The sequence below is a fragment of the Canis lupus genome, chromosome 17 (genome assembly GCF_003254725.2).
Source record: "Canis lupus dingo isolate Sandy chromosome 17, ASM325472v2, whole genome shotgun sequence".
Classification (NCBI taxonomy): domain Eukaryota; kingdom Metazoa; phylum Chordata; class Mammalia; order Carnivora; family Canidae; genus Canis; species Canis lupus.
Genome location: NC_064259.1, coordinates 36,895,940 through 36,919,603, shown reverse-complemented (window position 1 = coordinate 36,919,603; position 23,664 = coordinate 36,895,940). Strand labels below are relative to the sequence as shown.

The 23,664-nt window shown below is 45.7% G+C and overlaps 1 protein-coding gene and 1 long non-coding RNA gene across 7 annotated transcripts; one reads left to right on the top strand and one right to left on the bottom strand.

Moving 5' to 3' along the window:
* Positions 1-5,725: 5,725 nt before the first annotated feature.
* LOC125752782 (uncharacterized) lies at positions 5,726-16,404 on the top strand. Its single transcript, XR_007403080.1, has 3 exons — positions 5,726-5,905; positions 12,258-12,357; positions 15,930-16,404. It is a non-coding gene; the product is annotated as an uncharacterized LOC125752782 (long non-coding RNA).
* CHCHD5 (coiled-coil-helix-coiled-coil-helix domain containing 5) lies at positions 13,948-22,947 on the bottom strand. Of its 6 annotated transcripts, none has more exons than XR_007403076.1 (6): positions 22,760-22,947; positions 21,250-21,390; positions 20,993-21,158; positions 18,236-18,357; positions 17,637-17,740; positions 13,948-16,059 (listed from the first exon to the last, which is right to left on the bottom strand). XR_007403076.1 is itself a non-coding variant. In XM_025453927.3 (4 exons), coding segments are annotated over exons 1-4 (333 nt in total). In that variant the 5' UTR covers positions 22,762-22,947; the 3' UTR covers positions 18,179-18,333. The 6 variants fall into 6 exon arrangements, 1 of the variants encoding a protein (XP_025309712.1); XR_007403077.1 differs by having other exon boundaries at positions 13,948-16,054; XR_007403078.1 differs by lacking the exon at positions 17,637-17,740.
* Positions 22,948-23,664: the final 717 nt, after the last annotated feature.

Sequence of the window (23,664 nt, the reverse complement as noted above, 5' to 3'; positions counted from 1 at the left end):
AGGGCAAAAAGCATTACTAGAGATAAAAAGGATCACTCCATTATGATAAAAGGCTTAATTCACCAGAACATGAAATAAATACAAACTTGTGTGAACCTAACTAAATAGCATAAAATACTGTATATAAATAAAATATGGGCAGAACTACAAGGAGAAATTCACGATACTACTATCCATGGGATATTTACACATCACTTTCAGTAATACTTTGATCAAGATGTTACTATAGTGACTGCACTCAGTAGTTAAAAGCATATCTTTTGGGTAGAAATGGAACAACAGTTGTGGAGTACACACTCTTTTGAATCTTACGTTGAACTTTTATGAAAAAAGACCACACATAACATTTTTCACCAAACCTCAAAGGATTGATGTCACTCCCTGACCATGTTTCAATCAAATTAGAAAGTATTAACCAAAAAAGAAAATTAGAAAAACATATTTGGAAATTCACGAAACAACATCTATTCTTTTTTTTATTTATTCTTTTTAAGTAGGCTCCACGCCCAACGTGGGGTTTGAACTCACGAACCGAGAACCAGAATCAAATGCTCTATCTACTGATCCAGCCAGGTACCCCTTCATTAAATAACTTCTAAATAATTCAACTGTCAATGAAGAAACCATAGTGGAAATCACTTAGGATTTAGAAATGAAAAACAGTGACAATACCACCATATCACAAACACTGTCTAGATATTGCAGCCTTGAATGCTTATGTTAGAGAAAACTAAAGGGTGAAAATTAAAGATCCATGTAAGTAATTTAACTTAAGCTGTTGCAAAAAGACAAAATAAATGGGTTTCTAGATGGTGAATTGCTGAGTTAAAGTTACTGATATTTTTCTTTTTTTTAAGACTTTATTTATTCATGAGAGACACATAGAGAGAGGCAGAGACATAGGCAGAGGGAAAAGCAGGCTCCTCTCAGGGAGCTCGATGCAGGACTCGATCCCAAGACCCCGGGATCATGCCCTGAGTCGAAGGCAGATGCTCAACCACTGAGCCACCCAGGCATCCCAAATAAAATCTTAAAAAAAAAAAAAAAAAAAAGATTCTCTCCCTCTCTCTCTGTCCCTCCCCACTCTAAAGAAATAAATAAAATAAATTATCCATAATGAAAAGTGTAATTAAATGTAGAGACCTAAGGAACCAGAATTCCAGGTAATCTCCATTCTTTTTCTTTGACGGGAGGGGGGTGGTGCTGAGGTAGTAGAGGGAGAAAGTATCTTAAGCAGGCTCTTTTTTTTTTTAATTTATTTATGATACGCACACAGTGAGAGAGAGAGAGGCAGAGACACAGGCAGAGGGAGAAGCAGGCTCCATACACCGGGAGCCCGACGTGGGATTCGATCCCGGGTCTCCAGGATCGCACCCTGGGCCAAAGGCAGGCGCTAAACCGCTGCGCCACCCAGGGACCCCTTAAGCATGCCCTTAAAACAAGAATCGGAGGCTTAAGTAACTGAGCCACCCAGGTGCTCTTCCTCCTCTTTTTATAAAGGAGTTAGAAGTTTATCACACTGCAAGGGAGCGGTGGGCAGGACAGCAGAGGAGAGAGGCGGTCAGCCTACATCCTTTTCTTTAGAGAGAGTGTTCACCTGCATGAGGGGTGAAATGAAGAAGCAGAGGGAGAGAGAATCTCAAGCAGACTCCACACCAAGCACAGAACCCGACACAGGGCTTGCTTGATCTCACCACCCTGAGAGCATGACCTGAGCTGAAATCAAGAGTCAGATGCTTAACCAACGGAGCCATTCAGGTGCCCCTTAACTAACTAGAATTTTTTTTTAAGATTTATTTATTCATGAGAGACTCAGAGAGAAAGAGAGAGAGAGAGGCAGAGACACAGGCAGAGGGAGAAGCAGGCTCCACGCAGGGAGCCCGATGCAGGACTTGATCCCGGATCCCGGGATCATGCCCTGAGCCAAAGGCAGATGCTCAACCGCTGAGCCACCCAGGCGTCCCAACTAACTAGAATTTAGATAAAAACTTGAAAACATTAAAAAGTAAATAAATAAATAAAAAGAGAGAAGGAAAGGAGAGGAGAGGAGAGGAGAGGAGAGGAGAGGAGAGGAGAGGAGAGAGGAGAGGAGAGGAGAGGAGAGGAGAGGGGAGAGGAGAGGAGAGGAGAGGAGAGGAGTACTTAACAAGCATTCACTCCCCATTCCTCCCCCTCCCTAGTCCCTGGCAACCATGAATCTACTTTTCTGTCTCTGGGTTTGTCAATTCTGGCCATTTTATATAAATAGAATCATATAGTATATAGTCATTTGCAATTGTCTCCTTTTACTCAATATGATGTTTTCAAGGTTCATCTGTGTTGCAGCATGAGCAGTACTTTACCCCTTCTTTTTTTATAGTTTCTTTTTTTATATATAAACTTATTTTTTATTGGTGTTCAATTTGCCAACATATAGAATAACACCCAGTGCTCATCCCGTCAAGTGCCCACCTCAGTGCCCGTCACCCAGTCACCCCCACCCCCCGCCTCCTCCCTTCCACCATCCCTAGCTCGTTTCCCAGAGTTAGGAGACTTTCATGTTCTGTCTCCCTTTCTGATATTTCTACTTTACCCCTTCTTATGGCTGAATTATATGCCATTGTATGGAGATAGCACATTCTGTTTATTCATCAGTTGATAAAGATGTGGGTTCTTTTCCCCACTGTTGGGCTATTATGAATAATGTTGCTATGAAAATTCTTGCACGAATTTTTGTGTGAATATGTTTTCAACTCTCTTGGGGGGATACATGCAGGAGGGGAGTAGCTGGGTCATATGGTAACTCCACGTTTAACTTATTGAGGAACTTCCAGACTGTTTTCCAAAGCAGTGGCACCATATTACATTCCCATCAGAAATGTATGATATTCTGAATATCCTGAGTTCTTGCATAGCAATGTATTTCATATTTCACAATCCTGAAAAGCACCCACTGAGCACCCACTTTCTTGCTGCTTCTCAAATTAAGTAAAAATACTGATTTTGCTGAAATGAAGCAAAAAAATAATTTAATGAAATAAATATTTAATAATTCTGAATTCTACTTGTTCTTATTTTATTAGTCATCCAACCATCATCAATCACTCAGACATGAGCAATAAAGATTAAATGTTGGGACACCTGGGTGGCTCAGCGGTTGGGCGGCTGGGATCTGGGATCAAGTCCACATCCGGCTCCTGTGAAGAGCATGCTTCTCTCCCTCTGCCTATGTCTCTGCCTCTGTGTGTGTGTGTGTGTTTCTCATGAATAAATAATAAAAAGAAATCTTAAAAAAAATTAGATGTAATCACCTTTAAAATGTCAACTCTAGGGGCACCTGGGAAGCTCAGTGGTTGAGCATCTGCCTTTGGCTCAGATTGTGATCCTGGGGTCCTGGGATTGAGTCCTGCATCAGGCTCCCTGCAGGGAGCCTGCTTCTCCCTCTGCCTATGTCTCTGCCTCTCTCTCTGTGTCTCTCGTGAATAAATAAATAAAATATTTTTTAAAAATAAAATGTTGTCGATTTTAATCATTTATAGCTACAGCTTTATACATGGGCTGAAGGCGGTGCTAAACTGCTGAGCCACCCAGGCTGCTCAGGACATATTTCTTTTAGCATCTTGTCAGTTTGACTTTTTAAATATTGGCCGTATTGGGGCAGGGCCTCCACTGCACTCTTGCCGTGGCTGCAAATGTTGGGGCCAGCTGGTAGTTGCCTGACTCTACTTTGTAATCTAGGAAATTAATCTCTCTTTTTTCCCCCCTTGCCAGATCTGGTAGGTGGAAAATGCTGGATAAGGATCTACGGTTTGAGTGTGAAATAAGAGAGCAGCTTTCCCAAATGAAGTTAATGAGACCAGGTTACTATCTAATCAAGCTGAGGTGGACTTTCAGCCTCTCTTCAGGGCCGGGGACATTGCCAAGACAATGAGTTTAATGTGGTTTAAAAACAATAGGCAGGGCAGCCCCAGTGGCTTGGTGGCTTAGCTGTTTAGTGCCGTTGTCAGCCCAGAATGTGATCCTGGAGACCCGGGATCGAGTCCCACATTGGGCTCCTGCGTGGAGCCTGCTTCTCCCTCTGCCTGTGTCTCTGCCTCTCTCTCTCTGTGTCTCTCATGAATAAATAAATAAAATCTTTAAAAAAATAATAGGCAGATTTACTCTTCTGAAAATCTGACCCCCCTGTAAAAACGGGTTGGGGGAAGACCATGTTACTCTGTACAGCTATCACAATCCTGTTTTAAGATGATTTCATTTGGGTGTGTTATTCTTCTTCATGAATACAGACTATGAGGTGTCTTCTCTATGAACTTAAATTCTTTTTTTTTTAAGATTATTTATTTACTTACTTATTTGAGAGAGGGAGAGAGAAAGAGAGAAAGCAAGTAGGGGAAGAGGCAGAGAGAGGAAGAAGCAGACTCCCAGTTGAGAAGGGAGCCTGATGCAGGGGCTCCATTCTAGGACTCTGGGGTCATGACCTGAGTCGAAGGCAGATGCTTAACAGGCTGAGCCACTCAGGCACCTCTATGAACTGAAATTTTTTCTTGGACTGCAGCCAAATGTAGACAAGTAGGATGAAAGCATGGTCCAGCTGATGCTTTCACCTCTGGCATTTCTCCAAACCAAGGTGGCCTTGATGCCTAGGAAAGCTCCACGCACAGGGCAGTCTGGTGGGGGAAGCAGGGTGAAGAAAGGCATCTCCCCACCAGGAAGGACATCCACATAATTGTTTCCTGATGTGAATTCATAAATTCATGAGATACAGAAAACAACATCCTCTAATGAAAATTTTGGACTTAATAAAGTGCTTTCATAAAATTCTGAAAGTCTCAGGGAAAAATTAAAAGTTAACATCTGTAACATGTGCATGCATACAACGCAGTACAAGATAGGTGTCCCGGGACGCCTGAGTGGCTCAGTGGTTGAGCACCTGCCTTTGGCTCAGGGCGTGATCCCAGATTCCCAGGTTGAGTCCCACATCGGGCTCCTTGCATGGAGCCTACTTCTCCCTCTGCCTGTGTCTCTGCCTCTCTCTCTGTATCTCTCATGAATAAATACATAAAATATATAAAAAAAAAACAAGATAGGTGTCCCAACAGAAAATGTAAAATGATAATTCACTGGATAGAGAAACATGGTATTTCTTTCCTTTTTAAAAAAATATCTTTTTTAAAGATTTTATTTTTATTTATTTGCTGGATAGAGAGTACAAGTGGTAAGGAGGAGCAGAGGGAGAGGGAGAAGAAGACTCCGTGCTGAGCATGGAGCCTGATGTGGGAGTCGATCCTGATCCCATAACTCTGAGATCATGACCTGAACCAAAATCAAAAACCAGTTGCTTAATATATCACATATGTGTAAATACACATGTATATGAATGATAGGTATAGGTACATATCTAAAGTTAGATATAGATATATAAATATATATACACTTTTTTTTTCTGAACTGTTTGGGAGTAAGTTGTATTTATTATGGGGCTTTGATCCTATACACTCCAACATGTACTTCCCACAAAGGACATTCTTCTATATTAAACTCAATATCATTATCAAACCCAAGACTTTTAATATTTGCACAATACTTTCATCTAATATGCAGTCCTTATTCAAATATCCCCAGTTATCCCAATGATGGCTTTTAGGGATGGTCTGGGCATGGGCAATGTTTCTTTTGTCTCTAATCAAGTACCATCTCCTGGGTATTTTCTTTCATGACACTGATATTTTTGAAGAGTCCAGTCCAGTCACTTTGCAGAGTATCTCTCAACTTGGATCTGCCTGATATTTCCTTTTTCAAGCGGGGTCATGAGTGAGAAGCTTGAATGTTGCTATGAAAATACATAGAAGTGGAATCCAGCCCTCTGAAGAGGAGGCAGAGAGGGAAGACTCTCTGAGGGGCTCTGGGCTAAGCTCAGGTCTGAAAGGTGAGTAGGAATTAACTGAGCACACTTTGCCATCAAGAGCAAGAGTACTCCAGGCCCAGAGTCCAGGACATGGTGGCAAGAGACAGCATGGCGGCTGAGAGGAATGACAAACTGGAGGGAACAATGCCTTCAGTCCTGGATGCCGTGGGGCTGAGTGTTCCCAGAGAAATATAAGGATAGGTCTGTGTAGCCAGGTGGAAGCCCGACTGGGCTGGGCTGGACATAATCATCCGCAAGCCAGTGATTTGTTTGATATTCTCTATAATGAATGAGATCACTGCAGAGTAGAGAATAGAAGAGATGGGGATTAGGCCTTGAAGAATACCACCATATGGTGGCTGGGTAGGAGGGGAGGAATAGCCAGAGAAGGAGGACTCCTGCAGAGTGTGTGTGAAAAAAGACAAGGGAAGAAGGGTTTCAAGAAAGTAGGAGGGAGGGCACCTGGCTGTCTCAGTCCACTGAGCATCTGCCTTTGGCTCAGGACGTGATCCCCCATGATATGGGGCTGGGATTGAGCCCCATATCAGGCCTCCAGCTCCATGGGGAACCTACGTCTCCCTGCCTTTGCCTCCTTTTCTCTGTCTCTCATGAATAAATAAAATCCTTTATTTTTAAAAAAGATTTATTTAGGGGATCCCTGGGTGGCTCAGCAGTTTAGCACCTGCCTTCGGCCCAGGGCGTGATCCTGGAGTCCCGGGATCGAGTCCCACATCGGGCTCCCTACATAAAGCCTGCTTCTCCCTCTGCCTGTGTCTCTGCCTCTCTCTCTCTCATGAATAAATAAATAAAATCTTAAAAAAATAAAATAAAATAATAAAAATATTTATTTATTTATTCATGAGAGACACACACAGAGAGAGGCAGAGACACAGGCAGAAGGAGAAGCAGGCTCTTCGCAGGAGCCCGATGCGGGACTTGATCCTGGATCCCCGGATCACAACCTGAGCCATGGGCAGCCGCCCAACCGCTGAGCCATCCAGGCATCCCTAAATAAAATCCTTTAAAAGATAAATTAAAGGGGGAAAAAAAAAAAGATAAATTAAAAAGAAATAAATAAAAGAAAGCAGGAGGGGGAAAAAAGTAGGAGGGCAGTTAAAGAAAAAAGTCATCTGACACTTGTTAAAAGAATAAGAAAGATTTTATTCAGGCTGTTGCAATAAGGGTATTGCAATAGGGGAGCAAAATCTGGCTCAACTCTGAATCCATGGCCAAGTGGGGATTTATAGCCAACAAACAGAATGGATGGTCAGTGGATGGAAAACTACTAAGAGGGGACATCAGGGAAAGGGGATTTCTTGCTAAAGGCAAGAATCAAAGATGGGGTGTAAGGAATTGATCAGATAGCAAAGGTAAAGAGATTCTTGCTAAACCACTTTGCAGGGTTCTTTGCTGATACTGGGCTGGGCAGGCCAGCCTACAGGATGGGGCTCAAAAAGAGGCCCAGAGGAACCTGACTAAAATTTGCTCAAGCTGAGCATCCTTGTCAGGGGTCCACCAGCCAGCTGTAGAGATGAGGACCAAAAAGTGTAACGACATGGAGGTCATTTGGGCTTTTGCAAGAGCTATGAAGCTTGAGGATTTTTTCATATAGTTCTATGTATGTACAGAAAATACTTAATTTTATTTTATTTTTTTTTAATTTTTATTTATTTATGATAGTCACAGAGAGAGAGAGAGAGAGGGGCAGAGACACAGGCAGAGGGAGAAGCAGGCTCCATGCACCGGGAGCCCGACGTGGGATTCGATCCCGGGTCTCCAGGATCGCGCCCTGGGCCAAAGGCAGGCGCCAAACCGCTGCGCCACCCAGGGATCCCCAATACTTAATTTTAAATATAATTCCTTTGTATATCCATATATAGAAATATTATGAAGTTATAAATAGAACAAGATAATTATTTATGTACTGACAAGGAATGGTTGCCAACTTCAATTTTTAGGTGAGAAAAGGAAAGTGAAGAACCTGCATAGTAAGTTAGCATTTGTATAAAAAAGGAGGTGATAAAAATATACAGACATATATGTGCAAGTGTGCCCACATATACATACACTTGCTGGTGTATGTAAAAGATGCTTTTGGGCAGCCCAGGTGGCTCAGCAGTTTAGCGCCTGCCTTCAGCCCAGGGTGTGATCCTGGAGACCCGGGATCGAGTCCCACGTTGGGCTCCCTGCATGGAGCCTGCTTCTCCCTCTGCCTGTGTCTCTGCCTCTCTGTGTGTCTCTCATGAATAAATAAATAAAAATCTTTAAAAAAAAAAAAAGATGCTTCTGGAAGGAGATACAAGCAACTGGGAGCATGGGTTAACTGCAAAGACAGGAACTCAATGATCCAAAGAATGAGTGAAAGGGAGACTTTGTAATGGACAGCCTTTTGTGCCTTTTGAATTTGAGAACATACGCAAGTAAAGTTAAAATTAGTTATAGTTAAAAATTAGTTAAAAATTAGTATATGAATATTAGTTAAAATTAGTTAAAAATTAGTATATGAATATTCTTTCTGAGATAATATAATTTTCATTTTGTTAGACAATATCAGGAGATCTTCATTTTCATATTGTTATATGCATTCCATTTTATAGACAAATCATTATTTCCAACTATTCATTATTCTAAACTATACATGGGGTGTATCCTGTACATTCATGTTTGTGCACATGTTTCTGTAGCACAAATTCCAAGACTGCCTTCCTAAAAGGCTGTTCTAGGCCACATGTCTCTTCCCTCCATAGTAGTGTTTGCCTGTTGCTCCATGTATTTTACACTGAGTATTCACCCAAAATTTTGCAAGGTCTCTGCTGTGGCAGAAACGATGCTGAGTGCTCCCTACTTTTCCCCTGGAGCACACTGGTAGGCCACATTTTCCAGCATCCCTTACACTGAGGTAGGACTGAGTTCTGGTTGATGGCAGTAGTGATGTATACCAGCACTTCTAGAGTTGACCCCTAAAAGAAAATCTCTCTGTAATCCTTGAAGCTCTCTCTCTTTCTTCATCTGCTCAGTGGATACAGAAGGGCACATGGAGGACTCTGAGCTCTAGAGCATTACTGGTTGAGCAGAGAAATAAGCTTACCATATCCCATTGCTTCCCCACTCCCTCCCTCCTAACTGGGATTTGATCCCATACGCAGGACCTGGCACCAAGTCTTTGCTCAAATGTCATCTTCGCAAAGTGCATTCCCTACCACCCAACTCAGCACAACCTCCTGCCACACTTCACTTCTCTGAGCCCTTCTCCTTCTGAGGGATCTGGCTGTCTTCCACAGTTAGCTGATACTTGCATTCCCTATCAACCTTCCTCCTCAGACAATGCTGCAACCTTGATCAACCTGGCTAGAGCCTCTTAGAGTGGGAGGTGAGAGGAAGCAGGAGTTGGCCACTAGGCCTCTGACCTCAGCCCATCACCCAACCACCATTCTGGGGACTCCATACCTCAAGACAACTACAGTCACACTTTCCGAGCTATAACCTGAACACAACCTGGTGACCACCTCCTTCACTCATTCTAAACTATTTACTGAGTACCTACTAAGTACTATATACTATTCTAAATTTATTGAATATATCAGGGAACAAAGGAAACATATATCCTTGCCCCATTCTGATGGGCAAGACAGATAAACAATAAGCCTGCCAAATAAGTGCCTTACATGAAAAGAGGTGATAGGGTAAAGATGAGGTCATTAGAAGCAGGGTAAGGAGTAGGTATATGTGCTAAGTAGGGCAGAAAGAAGGTGGCATTTGAGAAAAGACCTAGAGGTAACAGTCACATGTTTATCTGGGAGAAGTTTTCCAGTGAAACAATTATGCAAAGGCTTTGAGGTAGGGCCAAGCTTGGAGTGTTCAAAGGGCAGGAAGGCCATGTGGCTGGGAATGTGGAAAGAAATGATGTCAGAGAAGTAATGATGAGGGTGCCCAGATCACACAGGGCTTTGGAGGTGACTGTAAGGACTTTGACTTTTACTCTGAGTGAGATGATGTGCCCTTACATAGTTTTAGACAGAGAAGTGACTTATGTTCTGACTTTTGTATTAAAAGGGATCCCTCTGGCTCTTGTATTGAAAGCCTGCCATGGGATGGGAGCAAAGTAGAAATAGGGAGAGCAGGAAGGAGGCTGCTACAGAACCCAGGAGGAGCAACAGTGGTTTGTGTTGGATTTGGTAACAGGAGGTGTGGTTCTATTTTGAAGATGGAGCCAACAGGATATCCTAATGCATTTGCTACTGAGAAAACAGGGGTCGAGAAAGCTCCAAGGTCTTTGCCAGAACACCTAGAAGAATGGAACTGCATGAGTTACAGAAGGCTGAGGGTGGAGGGTGCAGTTCTGGGAGCAGGATCAGGGGCTCAGGTCTGAGCTTGGGCAGACTAGGACGCTTCAAGACATCAAAATAGAGATGTTGGGTAAGCAGTGGGTTACAAGTCTGTAGTTTAGGGGAGAAGTCTGAGTGGAGATTAAACTTCAGAAAGTGACTACCTTCAGGTCACCTGGGCGGCTCATTGGGTTGGGTGTCTGCCTTCAGCTCAGGTCATGATCTCAGGGTCCTGGGATCAAGCCTCCCGCTGAGCGGGGAGCCTATTTCTCCCTCTCCCTCTGCCACTCCTCCTGCTTGTGCTCTCTCTCTGCCAAATAAATAAATAAAATCTTAAAAAAAAGAAAAAAGAAGCTGACTACTTTCCATAGTTGCTGTGGCTCTCCAACCCCTCTACCCCCGGTCTGTACTGTGTGACTCAGAATAATGAATCATTTCTGGCTGCATCACTCTGAATGATGTGACTTAATGTGTGCAGCTTAAGAACAGTCTGTGCACTGAGCGTGGAGCGAGGCAGATCTCACCACCCTGAGATCACAACCCGAGCCAAAACCAAGAGTCGAAGGCTTAACCCACTGAGCGGCCCAGGCACCCCTCTAATTTTTAACAATGAGTATCATAAATGCATTTTCTAGGAGTTTGGATAATTCAAAACAGGATGGTTACATAACAATGCCAGCATGACCCAGACATCACCGAAAACACAGACTAAGTGATTAAGGTAGTTTCATAACAAATGGGAGGACACATATAACTGGATTAGAGAAGTAACCAGAACAGATCAGACCGCTCACAGTGCAGAAAGGAACGTGAGCTTGTGCATTGTGCACAGAAATATAGGAAAGTAATATGAATATGGAGACTGAATCTCACAAGCTCAGGATAAGACAGGCAAGTGCTTCGAAATCTGTCGGTAGTGAAGGGGTTTTTGTCTCCCCCAAAGAGACCAATGCTCAGTAGAAACCAACAGCTGCTGAATGGGCTTGGGCATACTCCACAAACAAGCAGCCGTTATCGTATCGTTCCCTTAAATGCTCTGCGACACTGAGCACCCTTCTCCTTCCTGATTCAGGCATTGCAACTCAAATATCCTGTGGGCTTCCAAAAGGGGAAATCCTGGTAACAGAAGTGTTGGCCCCTTAGGGTGCAAAACCCATTCTATCATGTCTTCCTATGGTTATTTTTTTTTAAAGCTTTTATTTATTTATTCATGAGAGACACACAGAGAGAGGCAGAGACATAGACAGGGGGAGAAGACAGAGGGCTCCCCTGCAGGGAGCCCAATGCAGGACTCAATCCCAGGACCCCAGGATCACGAGCTAAGCCAAGGGAGATGCTCAACCACTGAACCACCCAGGTATCCCTTCTTATGGTTATTCCTGCCATAGTTCTCATCCTATAGTCAACTGCAGTGTGGCAGCAACAACGAATGTGCCCCCTAGCTCTCAGGTGTTTTGATTTGAAAAATGGCATTTTGGTCATCTTAATTTCTATGACGATTGTAATGAAATTGCAGAAAACATAAAAGATTGATCTTTTATCCAAAGACAAACTAGAGGGACGCCTGGGTGGCTCAGCAGTTGAGCATCTGCCTTTGGCTCAGGGTGTGATCCTGGAGTCCCGGGATCGAGTCCCACTTTAGGCTCCCTGCATGGAGCCTGCTTCTCCCTCTGCCTGTGCCTCTGCTTCTCTCTCTCTGTGTCTCTCATGAATAAATAAAATAAAATCTTAAAAAAAAAAGACAAACTAGACTTTTCTTACTTATTTGCGTACTTGGCAGGCAGTACAAATGTAAATTTTGGAGCATCCCATTTGGTCTATATTTCTTACGAAGGAAAATGAAAAGATCTTACGTGTTAGGTGTCCTGGACATCTTATATACAATGTTGCTAAAACAGAGATGTGATGTACTTACCTGTGATTCTGAGGCTTCCATAATGTGCATTTTGGTCAGGTTTCCATTTCTTCAAAATGTACAGAAGCATTTAATGAGATTTTTTTTCTTGATCACTTTTACTTCATTATGTAAAATTTGCTTTGATTTGCAGCTCAGCAAGCCCACATCATGCTGACTCCTGGTGTCAATCTGTCCTGGTGTCAATGTGATGCCATCAAACTCACTATCCTCTCAACAAAAGCACGGACCACGTAAGAATTAGGATTTTCAGTTTTTCCACTACATAAGGGCATCTTCAAAAACGCAGGCAGTTTAGAAAATTATTACTAGATGGGCAGCCCAGGTGGCCCATGGTTTAGCACCGCCTTCAGCCCAGGGCATGATCCTGGAGACCCGGGATCAAGTCCCACGTCAGGCTCCCTGCGTGGAGCCTGCTTCTCCCTCTGCCTGTGTCTCTGCCTCTCTCTCTCTCTGTGTCTCTCATGAATAAATAAAATCTTTAAAAAAAATATTACTAGAAAAGGAAATAGAGCGAAACTTTTTTTTTTTTAGAGCGAAACTCTTAACTATCATCAGACAGAAAGAAGTATGTAGTTGCTTTTTATTCAATAGAGGTAATTTGCTTTTTAAGTAGTATGATTGGGTTTACATTCTGCTTTTTAATTTTTTTTTTTTAATTTATGATAGTCACAGAGAGAGAGAGAGAGGCAGAGACATAGGCAGAGGGAGAAGCAGGCTCCATGCACCGGGAGCTGGATGTGGGATTCGATCCCGGGTCTCCAGGATCGCGCCCTGGGCCAAAGGCAGGCACCAAACCGCTGCACCACCCAGGGATCCCTACATTCTGCTTTTTAAAAGTCTTGCACTTATGTATCTTAAGAACATACATGCTTGCCTGGGCCCGGTTCCCTGGGCCTGGTGCTCTGCTAGGTATAGATGCCTTGGGGTTGTTCTGGTTCTTCATCTTTCTGGTCTGCAATTCCCCCTTTTCCTCACCAATACCTTATACTGCTGGACCACAGTCATGGGTGTTATCCCCAGTGGCTTATCCTGGGAAGTACGAGATTTGCCTATCTGCCCACACTCTGCAACAAAGGTAGTTCCAGGGACGGTGTCCAGATATCTGCCCTTGGGAGCCTCGGGAGGGCAGGTCCCTTCATCACACAAACCTGTTCATGTCCTTGGCATTTTTGTTGCTTTGTAATACTTTCCAGAGTGACATTCTTTCCTTCTATACAGCTGACCTGACACACCATGCATCCCATAATTTCTGGCCCTCAGAGAAGGAATGGATTTAAACTATTTGGGTCTGACCTTGTCTCACATGTCACCACCTCACTGGTAAATATTTACTGAGTTAAAAAAAAAAAAATACTATTGTGACACTCATCAGCTCCCTGGACTCTGAAACCTCTGTATCATCAGGGGCTTTAAAATAAGTTGACAACTTTCAAACCTTAATTCCAAGTATGTTAATTTTATAAAACACAGTCAATCAAAATTGAGGAATTCCACTAGGACCGTGGTTCTCAGCCTTGCCTGCATATTGAAACAGATCTCAAAATCAGTATATAAAGGTGCCTGGGTGGCTCAGTTGGTTAAATGTTTGCCTTCGGCTCAGGTCATGATCCCAGCATCCTGGGATCAAGCCCCACATTGGTTCCCTGATCAGCAGGGCTGTCTGCTTCTCCCTCTCCCTCTGCCTCGGCTCCCTTGCACACACGTGCTACTCTCTCGCGCACTCTCTCAAATAAAATCTTACACACACACACATGCTGCTCTCTCGCGCGAGTACACACACACACTCTCAAATAAATCTTAAAAAATAAAACACACATATATGATTTTTTAAAATATTTTATTTATTTATTCATGAGAGACACAGAGAGGCAAAGACATAGGCAGAGGGAGAAGCAGGCTCCATGCAGGGAGCCTGACGTGGGACTCGATCCCAGGTCTCCAGGATCACACCCTGGGCTGAAGGTGGCGCTAAACCACTGAGCCACCAGGGCTGCCTATGATTTTATTTTTAAATAAGCTCTGTACCCAATGTGGGCCTTGAACTCACATCCCTGAGATTAAGAGTCACATGCTTTATCCATTGAGCCAGCCAGTGCCCTCCCAACTTTCTTTCAGGATTATGCATTTCCTTAGAGAATCTGGCTTCTATTTGTACAGATTCTGCCCAAAAGTTTTTCACAGCATAAAACAGGTGCTTACCCACTGAAGGCAAGTACTGTTTATTATCATACTTATTCTGATTATCTCTATACATCTTTATCAACAAAGTCAGTATATTCAATGGCAGGCACAAATTCTCAGTTCAACCACCAAAGGTGAAACAGAGACTTTTGACTCTGCTTTCTGGTTAACATACCCTACCTCCTCACCTCTGCACTCGACTGGCATATCCTGCCTCTTCACAATCCTGAGAGTCATCAGCTCACTTGATCACTTCAACATCTGCACACGTCTCTCTACATTGCCACTTGTCTCCTCCCCACACAGTTCTCAGTACTCCCCCAGCCTTCATGCCCACCACCTCTAGTTGGCCTCCTCGGTTGAATATAGCCATCCTTTGTGAAGAGTCAAGCATTTTGAAAGCATTCATGTTATTGCAATACCTCCACCAATGGTACCTGTGACAGGATGCAGTCATGGGAGGCAGCAGTGACAGGCAGCAAAGGTAGCTGAGATGCTGTGGTGGCTGCTGTGGAGGTAGCCAGGACAGGCTGCGGAAATGGTGGCTATGGCCACGGGTCACATTGCAATGAAAAGCCACTGAGTGGCTACCACTGAAGCAGCTGCTCTTTGCTCCACCAAAGCCCACTCTGCCTGTGTATCTGGCAAACAGGAAGCAGCAGGGGATTTAAAATTCCAGCCCCCTAGGTGACCCTGAACAGAATGACTGATGGGGGTTAGTGTATAATTACCCCCACCCCTTGAGGGGGAAATTTATGTTCCCCACTGTTTCCCAGAGTTCCCCAGAGGATTAAGATGTCACCCAGTGATAACTTGCTGGATAATGCAGCCTTGATGTGCTGCTTTCCTTTCCTGTCTCACTTCCCTCTGCCCTACCAGTGCCTTTTGGGGTCATCTCCCAAAGTGTTGCCTCAAAATCTGTTTCTGGGGGAACATAACCTAAGATAGTGCATCATGAACCAAGGATTATGATTCAAGCACAGATGGCACATTAACAAAAGCCAACCCTATGCCAAGCCATAAAGTCTCAACATATTTCTAAAGATTGAAACCATATAAAATGTGTTCCCAATCCAATTGCAATTAGGCAAGATAACTAGAAAAGTCCCCATATGTTCAGAAATTTAAAAATACAGTTTTAAACTTCCAAATAATCTGGGATCAATGGGAAATGTAAAATAGAAAGGCTTGTGGGAAATTTAAGTGCATACATTAGAAAAGAAAGGTGGCTAAAAATCAGTGAGCTAAACCTTCACTTCAAAAAGAGAGAAAACAAAATTAAATCCAAAAAAGATAATTATAAAGAAGATAATTAAGAACAAATAAACAAAGTAAAGAATACCAGCAAGACCAAAAGTAAATTCTGTGAAAAGATTAATAAGTTAATAAACCATCAAGATTAAATAAGAAAAAAAGGAAGAGGGTACAAATAAACAATGTCAGAAATGAGAAAGGGGCTTTCACTACACATTCTGTAGATCTTAAAAAGATTATATGAGGATATTATGAACAAATTTATGGTAATTTGAAATTCAGATCATGTCAAAATTCCTAGATAAATACAATTTACCAAAATAGACACAGGAATAGAAACTATTGAGCTTTTTTTTTTTTTTTTTAGATTTATTTATTTTGAGAGAGAGAATGCATGTGTGAGAGGCAGAGGCAGAGGAAGAATTCCAAGTGGACTCCGTGCTGAGCACAGACATGGCACCAGGCTCAATTCCACAACCATGAGATCACGACCTGAGCTGAAACAAAGAGTTGACTGTACCAACTGCACTATCCAGAGGCCCCCAAACTATTAAATTTTTATGGTAGTTTAAATGTGGGCAAAATCCCTTTCAGCCAAATGCCATCGAGAGGTAATCTCCCCACCCCTTTAATCTGGGTTGGCCATGAGACTTGCATTGACCAATAGAATGTGATAAAAATGATGACTTTGAAGTTTCCATTTTTGCTTTCCTTGGGACCACTGGTATACCACCAGATAAGGAAGCTGGTGTAGCCTACTGGAAGAGAGGCCACTTAAGAGATTCTAAAATGTAGTCTTGACCTGTTTTGTTTGTTATACTTTTTTTTTTTTTTTTTTTTTTTAATTGAGAGGGGCAGAGGGAGAGGAAGAGAGAGAATCTCAAGCAGAATCCTCAGAGTATGGAGCCTGACATGGGGCCGATCTCATGATCCAAGTCAAAATCCAAAGTTGGGTTCTTAACTGAGCCACCCAGGGACCCCCTTATTACATTTCTTTAATTACACAGAGCAGAATCCCACTCAAGCTTACCTAAGCAAAGTGGGATTGACTGAAAACATACAAAGAAACCTGAGGACTCAATCCACATCCCAAGGAAACCAAAGCTAGGAATAGAAAGCCACTAGGCCCCAAGCAGCCCTTTCAGGGACCCCAAGAACTATCACATCCCTTTTCTCTACCTGGCTTTTCTCTGGTTTGTGCCACATGGCTTCTGATGGCTCCTACAACTATGACTGCAGGACTTCCATCTTAGTTCCCAAGCCAACTGACAACTTTGTCTTAATTTTTTTTTTTTTTTTAATTTTTATTTATTTATGATAGGCACACAGTGAGAGAGAGAGAGGCAGAGACACAGGCAGAGGGAGAAGCAGGCTCCATGCACCGGAAGCCCGACGTGGGATTTGATCCTGGGTCTCCAGGATCGCGCCCTGGGCCAAAGGCAGGCGCTAAACCGCTGCGCCACCCAGGGATCCCGACAACTTTGTCTTAAAGAAGAAATCCCCAGGAGACTCTGTGGCTCATTTTTCCAAGCCAGAGCACAAGCCTTAGGTTTCAAATGGCTACTCCAGTCAGTGCTGGCCAGTCACTTCTAATTTCTAGAAGTCTGGAATCCCCTCCAAGGGGAAGGGACTTGTCTGAATGGTGAATCTGGGTGCAGGCGCTGGGCACACTGAGCTGGGCATTCCCAGATCTCTCACCCATATCTGTGTCTCTCTGCCCTTTGTCCCTCAGGACATGCCCATGCTGGCAAGCCCGTGATCCATCAGCTGGGCCCACAGAGTGTATATGCCCAAGAAGAAACAATCAGAAGCTGCAGCTGCTGAGTGGATCTAGTCCCTGCCCAGATCCACTCAGCACTCTTCTGGGCACTGAACGTTACTTACTTGATTCTCCGCTACTCTCCACTCAGGGCTTCTTTGATGGCAGGGCACGTGACCACACACAAAGAAGACAGTAGTGCTAAACGGTCAATGCCCATGAAAACTGCCCCCATGACAGATGGGAAGCTGGTGATCTATACCCCACTGAGTATAGAGCCCACTGCCCACTGTGATAACTGGCTTGATAATGCACCTTTCATTGGTTGCCTTCTTCTGTCTCACTTCTCCATTCCTCTCCAATATTTCTGGAATCACATTCCAAATATATTATCTGCACTCCATTCTCAGGGTTGGATTCTGGAAGAACACAACCAAGAGAGAACAGAAGTCCAGGACAGCAAACTGTAAGCCACACCCCTCAACGCAGCTGTTGTCAATAATAAAACCAATATTTTCATCCCCATTGCCTAGCGCCTATGTCTATCACACAACTGGCTCAAAACTCAGGAGGAAAAGAAGTGTGGTATTATTGCCCCCTTGCACCTCAAGGAAACACTCAATATTAAGACTTGGTAAATGGTCAAGTGGAAGGGAGAAAGAGCCTTTTCCCATGTATGTGCAGTAGCAGACAGGAAGCAGCTGTTGGCAGACTTAGCAAGGGAAGAGGGATCGTCTTAACCCTGGGGAGCAGGCCCTTTCTTGGCACACGGAGTGAAGGTGGGGAACAGAGGAGCAAGGTTTCCACCCAGCTGGCTCTCCAGGTCCCCCTCAGTACTGAAGGCAGAAGTCAAAGCCTTATATACAGAGTGTTTATTTATTGTGAGTCCTGCCATCCAGAGAAGCCAGACTCACATCCAGGGCTCTCATGACTCCATCTGCCCACTCTTCAGGGCTGGTGGCATCAAGTGATCAGTCACTCAGGTCCAGTTTTCCTATGGTTCAAAGGGTCCTCAGGAGGTAGGAAGTGGCTTTGTCTGTGGAAAGAACACATTGACATCTACTAGCATCTATTTTGTGCCTGGCCCTGGGGCCACTGCTGGGGAGATTATGTAGACACAGCAGAGACTGCCGTTGCCAAGTCCAGAGTCTGGATGGAAGAGGGTATCAGGGGATGACCTTGGCCATCTGTCACGTGAACATGTCTGACACAGTGAACTATCACCAGGAGCAAGGAAGGCACCATTTGCTGTCTTTACGGAGTACCTTCTGTGTGCCTGGCATTGTTACAGGGCAATGGATAAAGGGTACAAGTCACTAACTCTAGGAAGAAAGAAAACAAATAAACAGGTAAAAAGATGTCAACTGGATCAATTCTACAAAGAAAAGTAAATCAGGGTAAAGAGCACAGATGAGTGTGGAATGGGAGGTATAGATAGCACTTCAAATTGTTAGTTATGTGAACGTAAAATGTCTTTATATCACGTCTCATGAGAGGAGACCAGTTGTGTGTTTGCCACTTTGTAGAGAAGAGATTGGAAGAGGCTTGAGTCTCACTGCCTGCAATCAGGGGGAAAGCTGCAGCTGGGCTGCCATCATCTCAGAGGAGGAGGACAGTGAGGAGGGCCAGGTATGGTGGTAACTACCCTCAGTGCACTGAGGAGCTGCGAGCAGGCTGTAAAGGGGAGAGATGTGACCTGAACTCTATTTCCACAAGGTCCTCTGGCTGCCAGGGGAGAGCAGATTTTGGGGGGCAGGATGGCCACAGGAAGACCAGGGAGAGGCTGGCTGCTAAACCAGGGAGGGGACGAGTCCTGAGATGGGAAAGGAAGATCTTTACTGTTCAGATGCCCAAAAAACTTGAAAGAAAAGACACATGACTAACATATAAGCAATATATAGATAAAGAAACTAATGTGAACAGTATGCAATCATCACTAAATAATTTCTAAGAATTAAAAGTCCTTTCTGCTAGTGTCCGCTCTTAGGGCCTGAACCTTTCACTTATTACTGCCTAATTAAAACAAAATGAGGACTACTGGGCCTAGTAGAAGGGGATCTGCCCCATCTTTAGCCAAGAACTCTGAAACAGGCAATGGGAATGAAGGCGTTAGAAGGCAGTAAGATATCAGCCATGATGGAGGGAGCCCAGAGACCAGGGTGGGGATGAGGATGGGCCAGCATGGGAGGTGTTGGGAGGGAAGCGATATAAGCCAGAATAGCAAGCAGCCAGGTAGCTTAGAAAGGGTGGTCCAAGAAGAAGGAAACAGTTGGATAAAAGCCTGTCAACAGGAGACATGCACCTGAATAAATGCACATTTACTGGGGCTGGAACACAGAGTTTGAGGCAGAAAGTAGGGAGCGGTGGGGCCAGAGTCCACACCACACAGGGTTCTATACACTGTGCTAGATTTTAGATTTGGCCTCATGGAAATGATGAGCTATGGAAAGGTGTTTTGTTTTTTAAAATTTATTTACTCATGAAATATACAGAGAGAGAGAGGCAGAGAACATAGGCAGAGGGAGATGCAGGACTTGATCCCAGGACCCGGGGATCACGAATTGAGCCAAAGGCAGACATTCAACCACTGAGCCACTCACGTGCCCTGATGGAAAGATTTTTAAGTGAAACAGAACATGGGGCCTGGGTGGCTCAGTCGGTTAAGCGTCCTAACTCTTGATTTTGGCTCAGGGCATGATTTCAGGGTTGTAAGCTTAGGACCTGTGTTAGTGTGGAGCCTGATCAGGATTCTCTCTCTCCTTTTCTCTCTGCTCCTCTCCCTACTCACATTTTCTTTTTCTCTCAATAAAATAAAGTAAGTGAAGCAGAACATGGTCAGATTTCCTCTTGGGTTCACTCTGGAACTCACAGACAATGGACAGAAAGCCATAATACAGAGCATAGAAGCTCAAATGAGAGAGTATTAAGAGAGGTGTTGCAAGACAGTGACTTTTGCCTTAGGAGTGCACAGTCCAGTGGGGAGGAGGCAGCAAGCATCTAAAGTAGCATTTCTCAACTTTGTTTTAAATTACTGCTCCCCAGGGGGTCTTTTAAGACATTTTCTAAAAACTGCAGCCATCCATGAAATTTTAGTATCATAGTTATACTGCATGCCTATTTATGTACTGTATACATCAAAGAGGATAAGACTGCTTTGCCCCCTCTGCACCACTCACCCAGTATAGCTGAGGGGCAGTGAGAAAGGGAAAAAGAGCAGATAAGGAAGGAGGTGGGTGAGATCAGCCCGGGGAAGAACACAGAGAACCCAGCAAGGACCTGAGATTTTGTTCTCAATGTGAATTGGGAAACTACTGAAGAGTTCTAAGGAAGCAGCATATAATGTGACTAGTTTCCAGTTCCTAAATGGTCTCTCTGGCCACGGTGTGGAGTCAAGTAACAGGGGATTTCGAGAGTCACAGAAAAGGCTGGGGGCAAGAATCCTGTATGTGAACGGGTTGGGGAGGTGTCTTGACTAAAGCAAGGGCTATGGGAAGGGGCAAGAGGTGATCATGTTCTGGATCCCGGATGCTCAGTGCAGGTCTGTGCGGGGGGGGGGGGGGGGGGGGGGGGGGGATAGGGTGGGGCTGAAGAAAACTCCCAGGTCTTTATTCTGAGCAACTAGAAGGATGAAGGGGGTGAGAATAGATGAGCCCTCCTCCCTCCTGTCTCACCTCCATAGCTGAGGGTGAGCGTGGTGGTTGCACCTGCTCAGCACACTGCAGGAAGCGGCGCACATGCTCTGCACAGTTGCCCACAGCTGCCTCATTCTGTCGAAGACACTCTTCAAAGGCCTCAAAAGGCTCAGCACAAGCCTGGCGGATCTGACGGATGATTGGGCTGTGGAGGTAGGGCATTTCAGGCATTCAGACTTCCACTCCACCCTGCCACCCCCATGCCCCCACACCATCCCATTCTTGCCCCCACTCACTGGGAGGACGTGCATTGAGCAATACTCATCTTAAGGTGGTGACAGTCTCGCTGCCATGACTCAGGCTTGGCCACCACACACTGGCCATATTGCTCCAGCTCTCGGCCACAGTAGCGAGCAGTGATCTCCAGGGCCGCCTGCCTGTGGGACATGGTGGGCTGAGGATGATTCCACGCAACAGACAAGAAAGGGAGTTCTGATCTGGGTAGGAGGGTGGAACGGGGAACAACACTAGAGATCTTGGGCAGATCTGGGAGTCTGAAAGATCCTGGGATAGGGCCAGGGAGATGGAGGGGAAAGTAAGGCATGAGCCCTGGGGATTGTTTAACAGGCTGGGGGCTTCTCGGAAGATGGTGAAGCTCTCTTCCCAAAAAGGTCTAAGTATTCAAAGACAAGCCTTGGAGCCCTGGAAGAAGCGTCTTGGTGTCCAGGCATCCCTCAACAGGGCCTAAGAAGTAATATTTTGAGTCCTGGGAGAAAACCTGGAAGCCCTCAAGGGGTTTGGAGTCCTAAAAACAGGTTTAGAAATCCAAGTGATGGGCAGCCCGGGTGGCTCGGGGGTTTGGCGCTGCCTTCCGCCCAGGGCCTGATCCTGGAGACCCGGGATTGAGTCCCACATCGGGCTCCCTGCATGGAGCCTGCTTCCCCCTCTGCCTGTGTCTCTGCCTCTCTCTCTCTCTCTCTCTGTGTCTCTCATGGATGGATGGATGGATGAATGAATAAATAAATAAATAAAATCTTAAAAAAAAGAAATAAATCCAAGTGATAAATAAATAAATAAATAAATAAATAAAATCTTAAAAAAAAAAAAAAAGAAAGAAAGAAATCCAAGTGATAAGAGCTTGGGTCCTGGGGAAGGGTCTCTTGACCTGAGGCTTAAGGATTAGGCCTGAGAACAGGAGTACTGGAAGTGAGGCTTGAAGCCCTGGCGTGGGCTTGGGGGTCCTGGGGTGGGTCTCAGAGTCCTCGGGACCTGATGTGGAAGCCGTGGGTGAGGTTGGGGCTCTGAGACAGCTTTGGAGGATCCTACAAATAAGCTCTTGGGAACAAGATCTGGAGATCTAGACCGGGACCAGTGGTCTAGGAACCAGTCTGTGGGCGCCACAGGTGAGGTCTGGGATACTGCCCAGATCCAAAGGTTCAAAAGGTATGGTTAGGGGACCTAGGGGGATGAACCCGGAGCTGAAAGAACGAGTCTGAATACAGAGGTCCTGCGACAATTCTGGAGTCCCAAGGTTGCCAGCGGACGGGCAGTGCCTGGGGTCCTGGGGACCGGGGCCCGGCGGATGTGAAGCGTGGACCTGAGGGGGCGGGGTCTAAGGGTTCAGGGGGCGGGGCCTAGACACGCGGAGGGCCGAGACTTGTCATGGACTGCGCTGAATCCTAAGGGTCGGATCTCCGAGGAACAAAGAAGCCAATCCTTCCTCCCGGAGTGCTGGCCTAGGTCCGGGTCACTGGGGAAGAGAGGGAGAGCGGCGGCAGGTCCGGGGTAGGCGCTCCCGCTACTCACATCTCGAGGCCGATGCCCGTAGGAACTCAGTCAGGGGGGAGCGCCCCGCCTTTTCCGGTACAGGGTGTCATGGCGGCGCCCAGCTCGGCCGTCCTCGCCTCGTTTTCTTTTCCGGTCGCAGAACCGGCAAGCAGCCCATTCCCTTTAGGCCCCACCTGTCATGGCGGCGCCCTGTCTCTCCTTCCGGCCCCGCCTCTATTGGCGGCGCCTGCGCAGTCCGCGGCCCCCTCCCCTCCCGCCCGCCCGCCCGCAGTCGGCTAGTCGCTGCAGCCCTTCCTACTTCCGGCTTGCGGAGGCCGCGCGGGAATGCGCCGGAAATGCTGGACGCCTTCTGCTGCGTGCGCTCCTAGCCACGCCCCCCGCCGGAGCAGGTAGCGAGCGGCCGCAGTGGCCTCTCCGCTGGACGCCGCGGGTGCGCGGGACTCAGAGCCGGGCGCCTGGAGCCGCGGGGCCGCCTTCCGTCTCGCTCAAGCGGGTCCGTCGTCCCGGGATGCGGGTACTTGCGCGCACTCGGAGCTGCGGAAAGGGGGTCGCCGCCAGAGTAGGACCCCCCTCCCCGGCCTGAACCTCCCCCTCCCCCATCGCCTCACCCTGGGTTACCCAGACCAGGCCCCCCCTCCCCCTTCTTGGCATAAGCCCTGGGGCCACGCCAGACTTGAGTGATTATGGGCATGTGTGATTCTAATTCCTCCTGGCGAGATGCTGTTTCCACCTCTTGATCTGTTCTCCAGTGTGAGACCTGAGGGTAGTTTCCCACCGGCTAGGCTGGGCGCGAGTACCCCCATCCATGGTCAGAGAGCAGGCATCGGCCCAACCGTCGAGTATGTGGAGACTCCAACTGAAGTGAGCCAAAAATGCACGTCATCATAGTTTTGAGGAACAAGAGGTATTTGTGAGCAAGTGAC

Coding starts and splice junctions, on each gene's coding strand:
- CHCHD5 (XM_025453927.3), bottom strand. Junction 21,159..21,249: donor GCTCAATGCACGTCCTCCCA/GTGAGTGGGGGC, acceptor CTACCTCCACAG/CCCAATCATCCGTCAGATCC. Junction 18,358..20,992: donor GCTCACCCTCAGCTATGGAG/GTGAGACAGGAG, acceptor TTCTTTCCACAG/ACAAAGCCACTTCCTACCTC.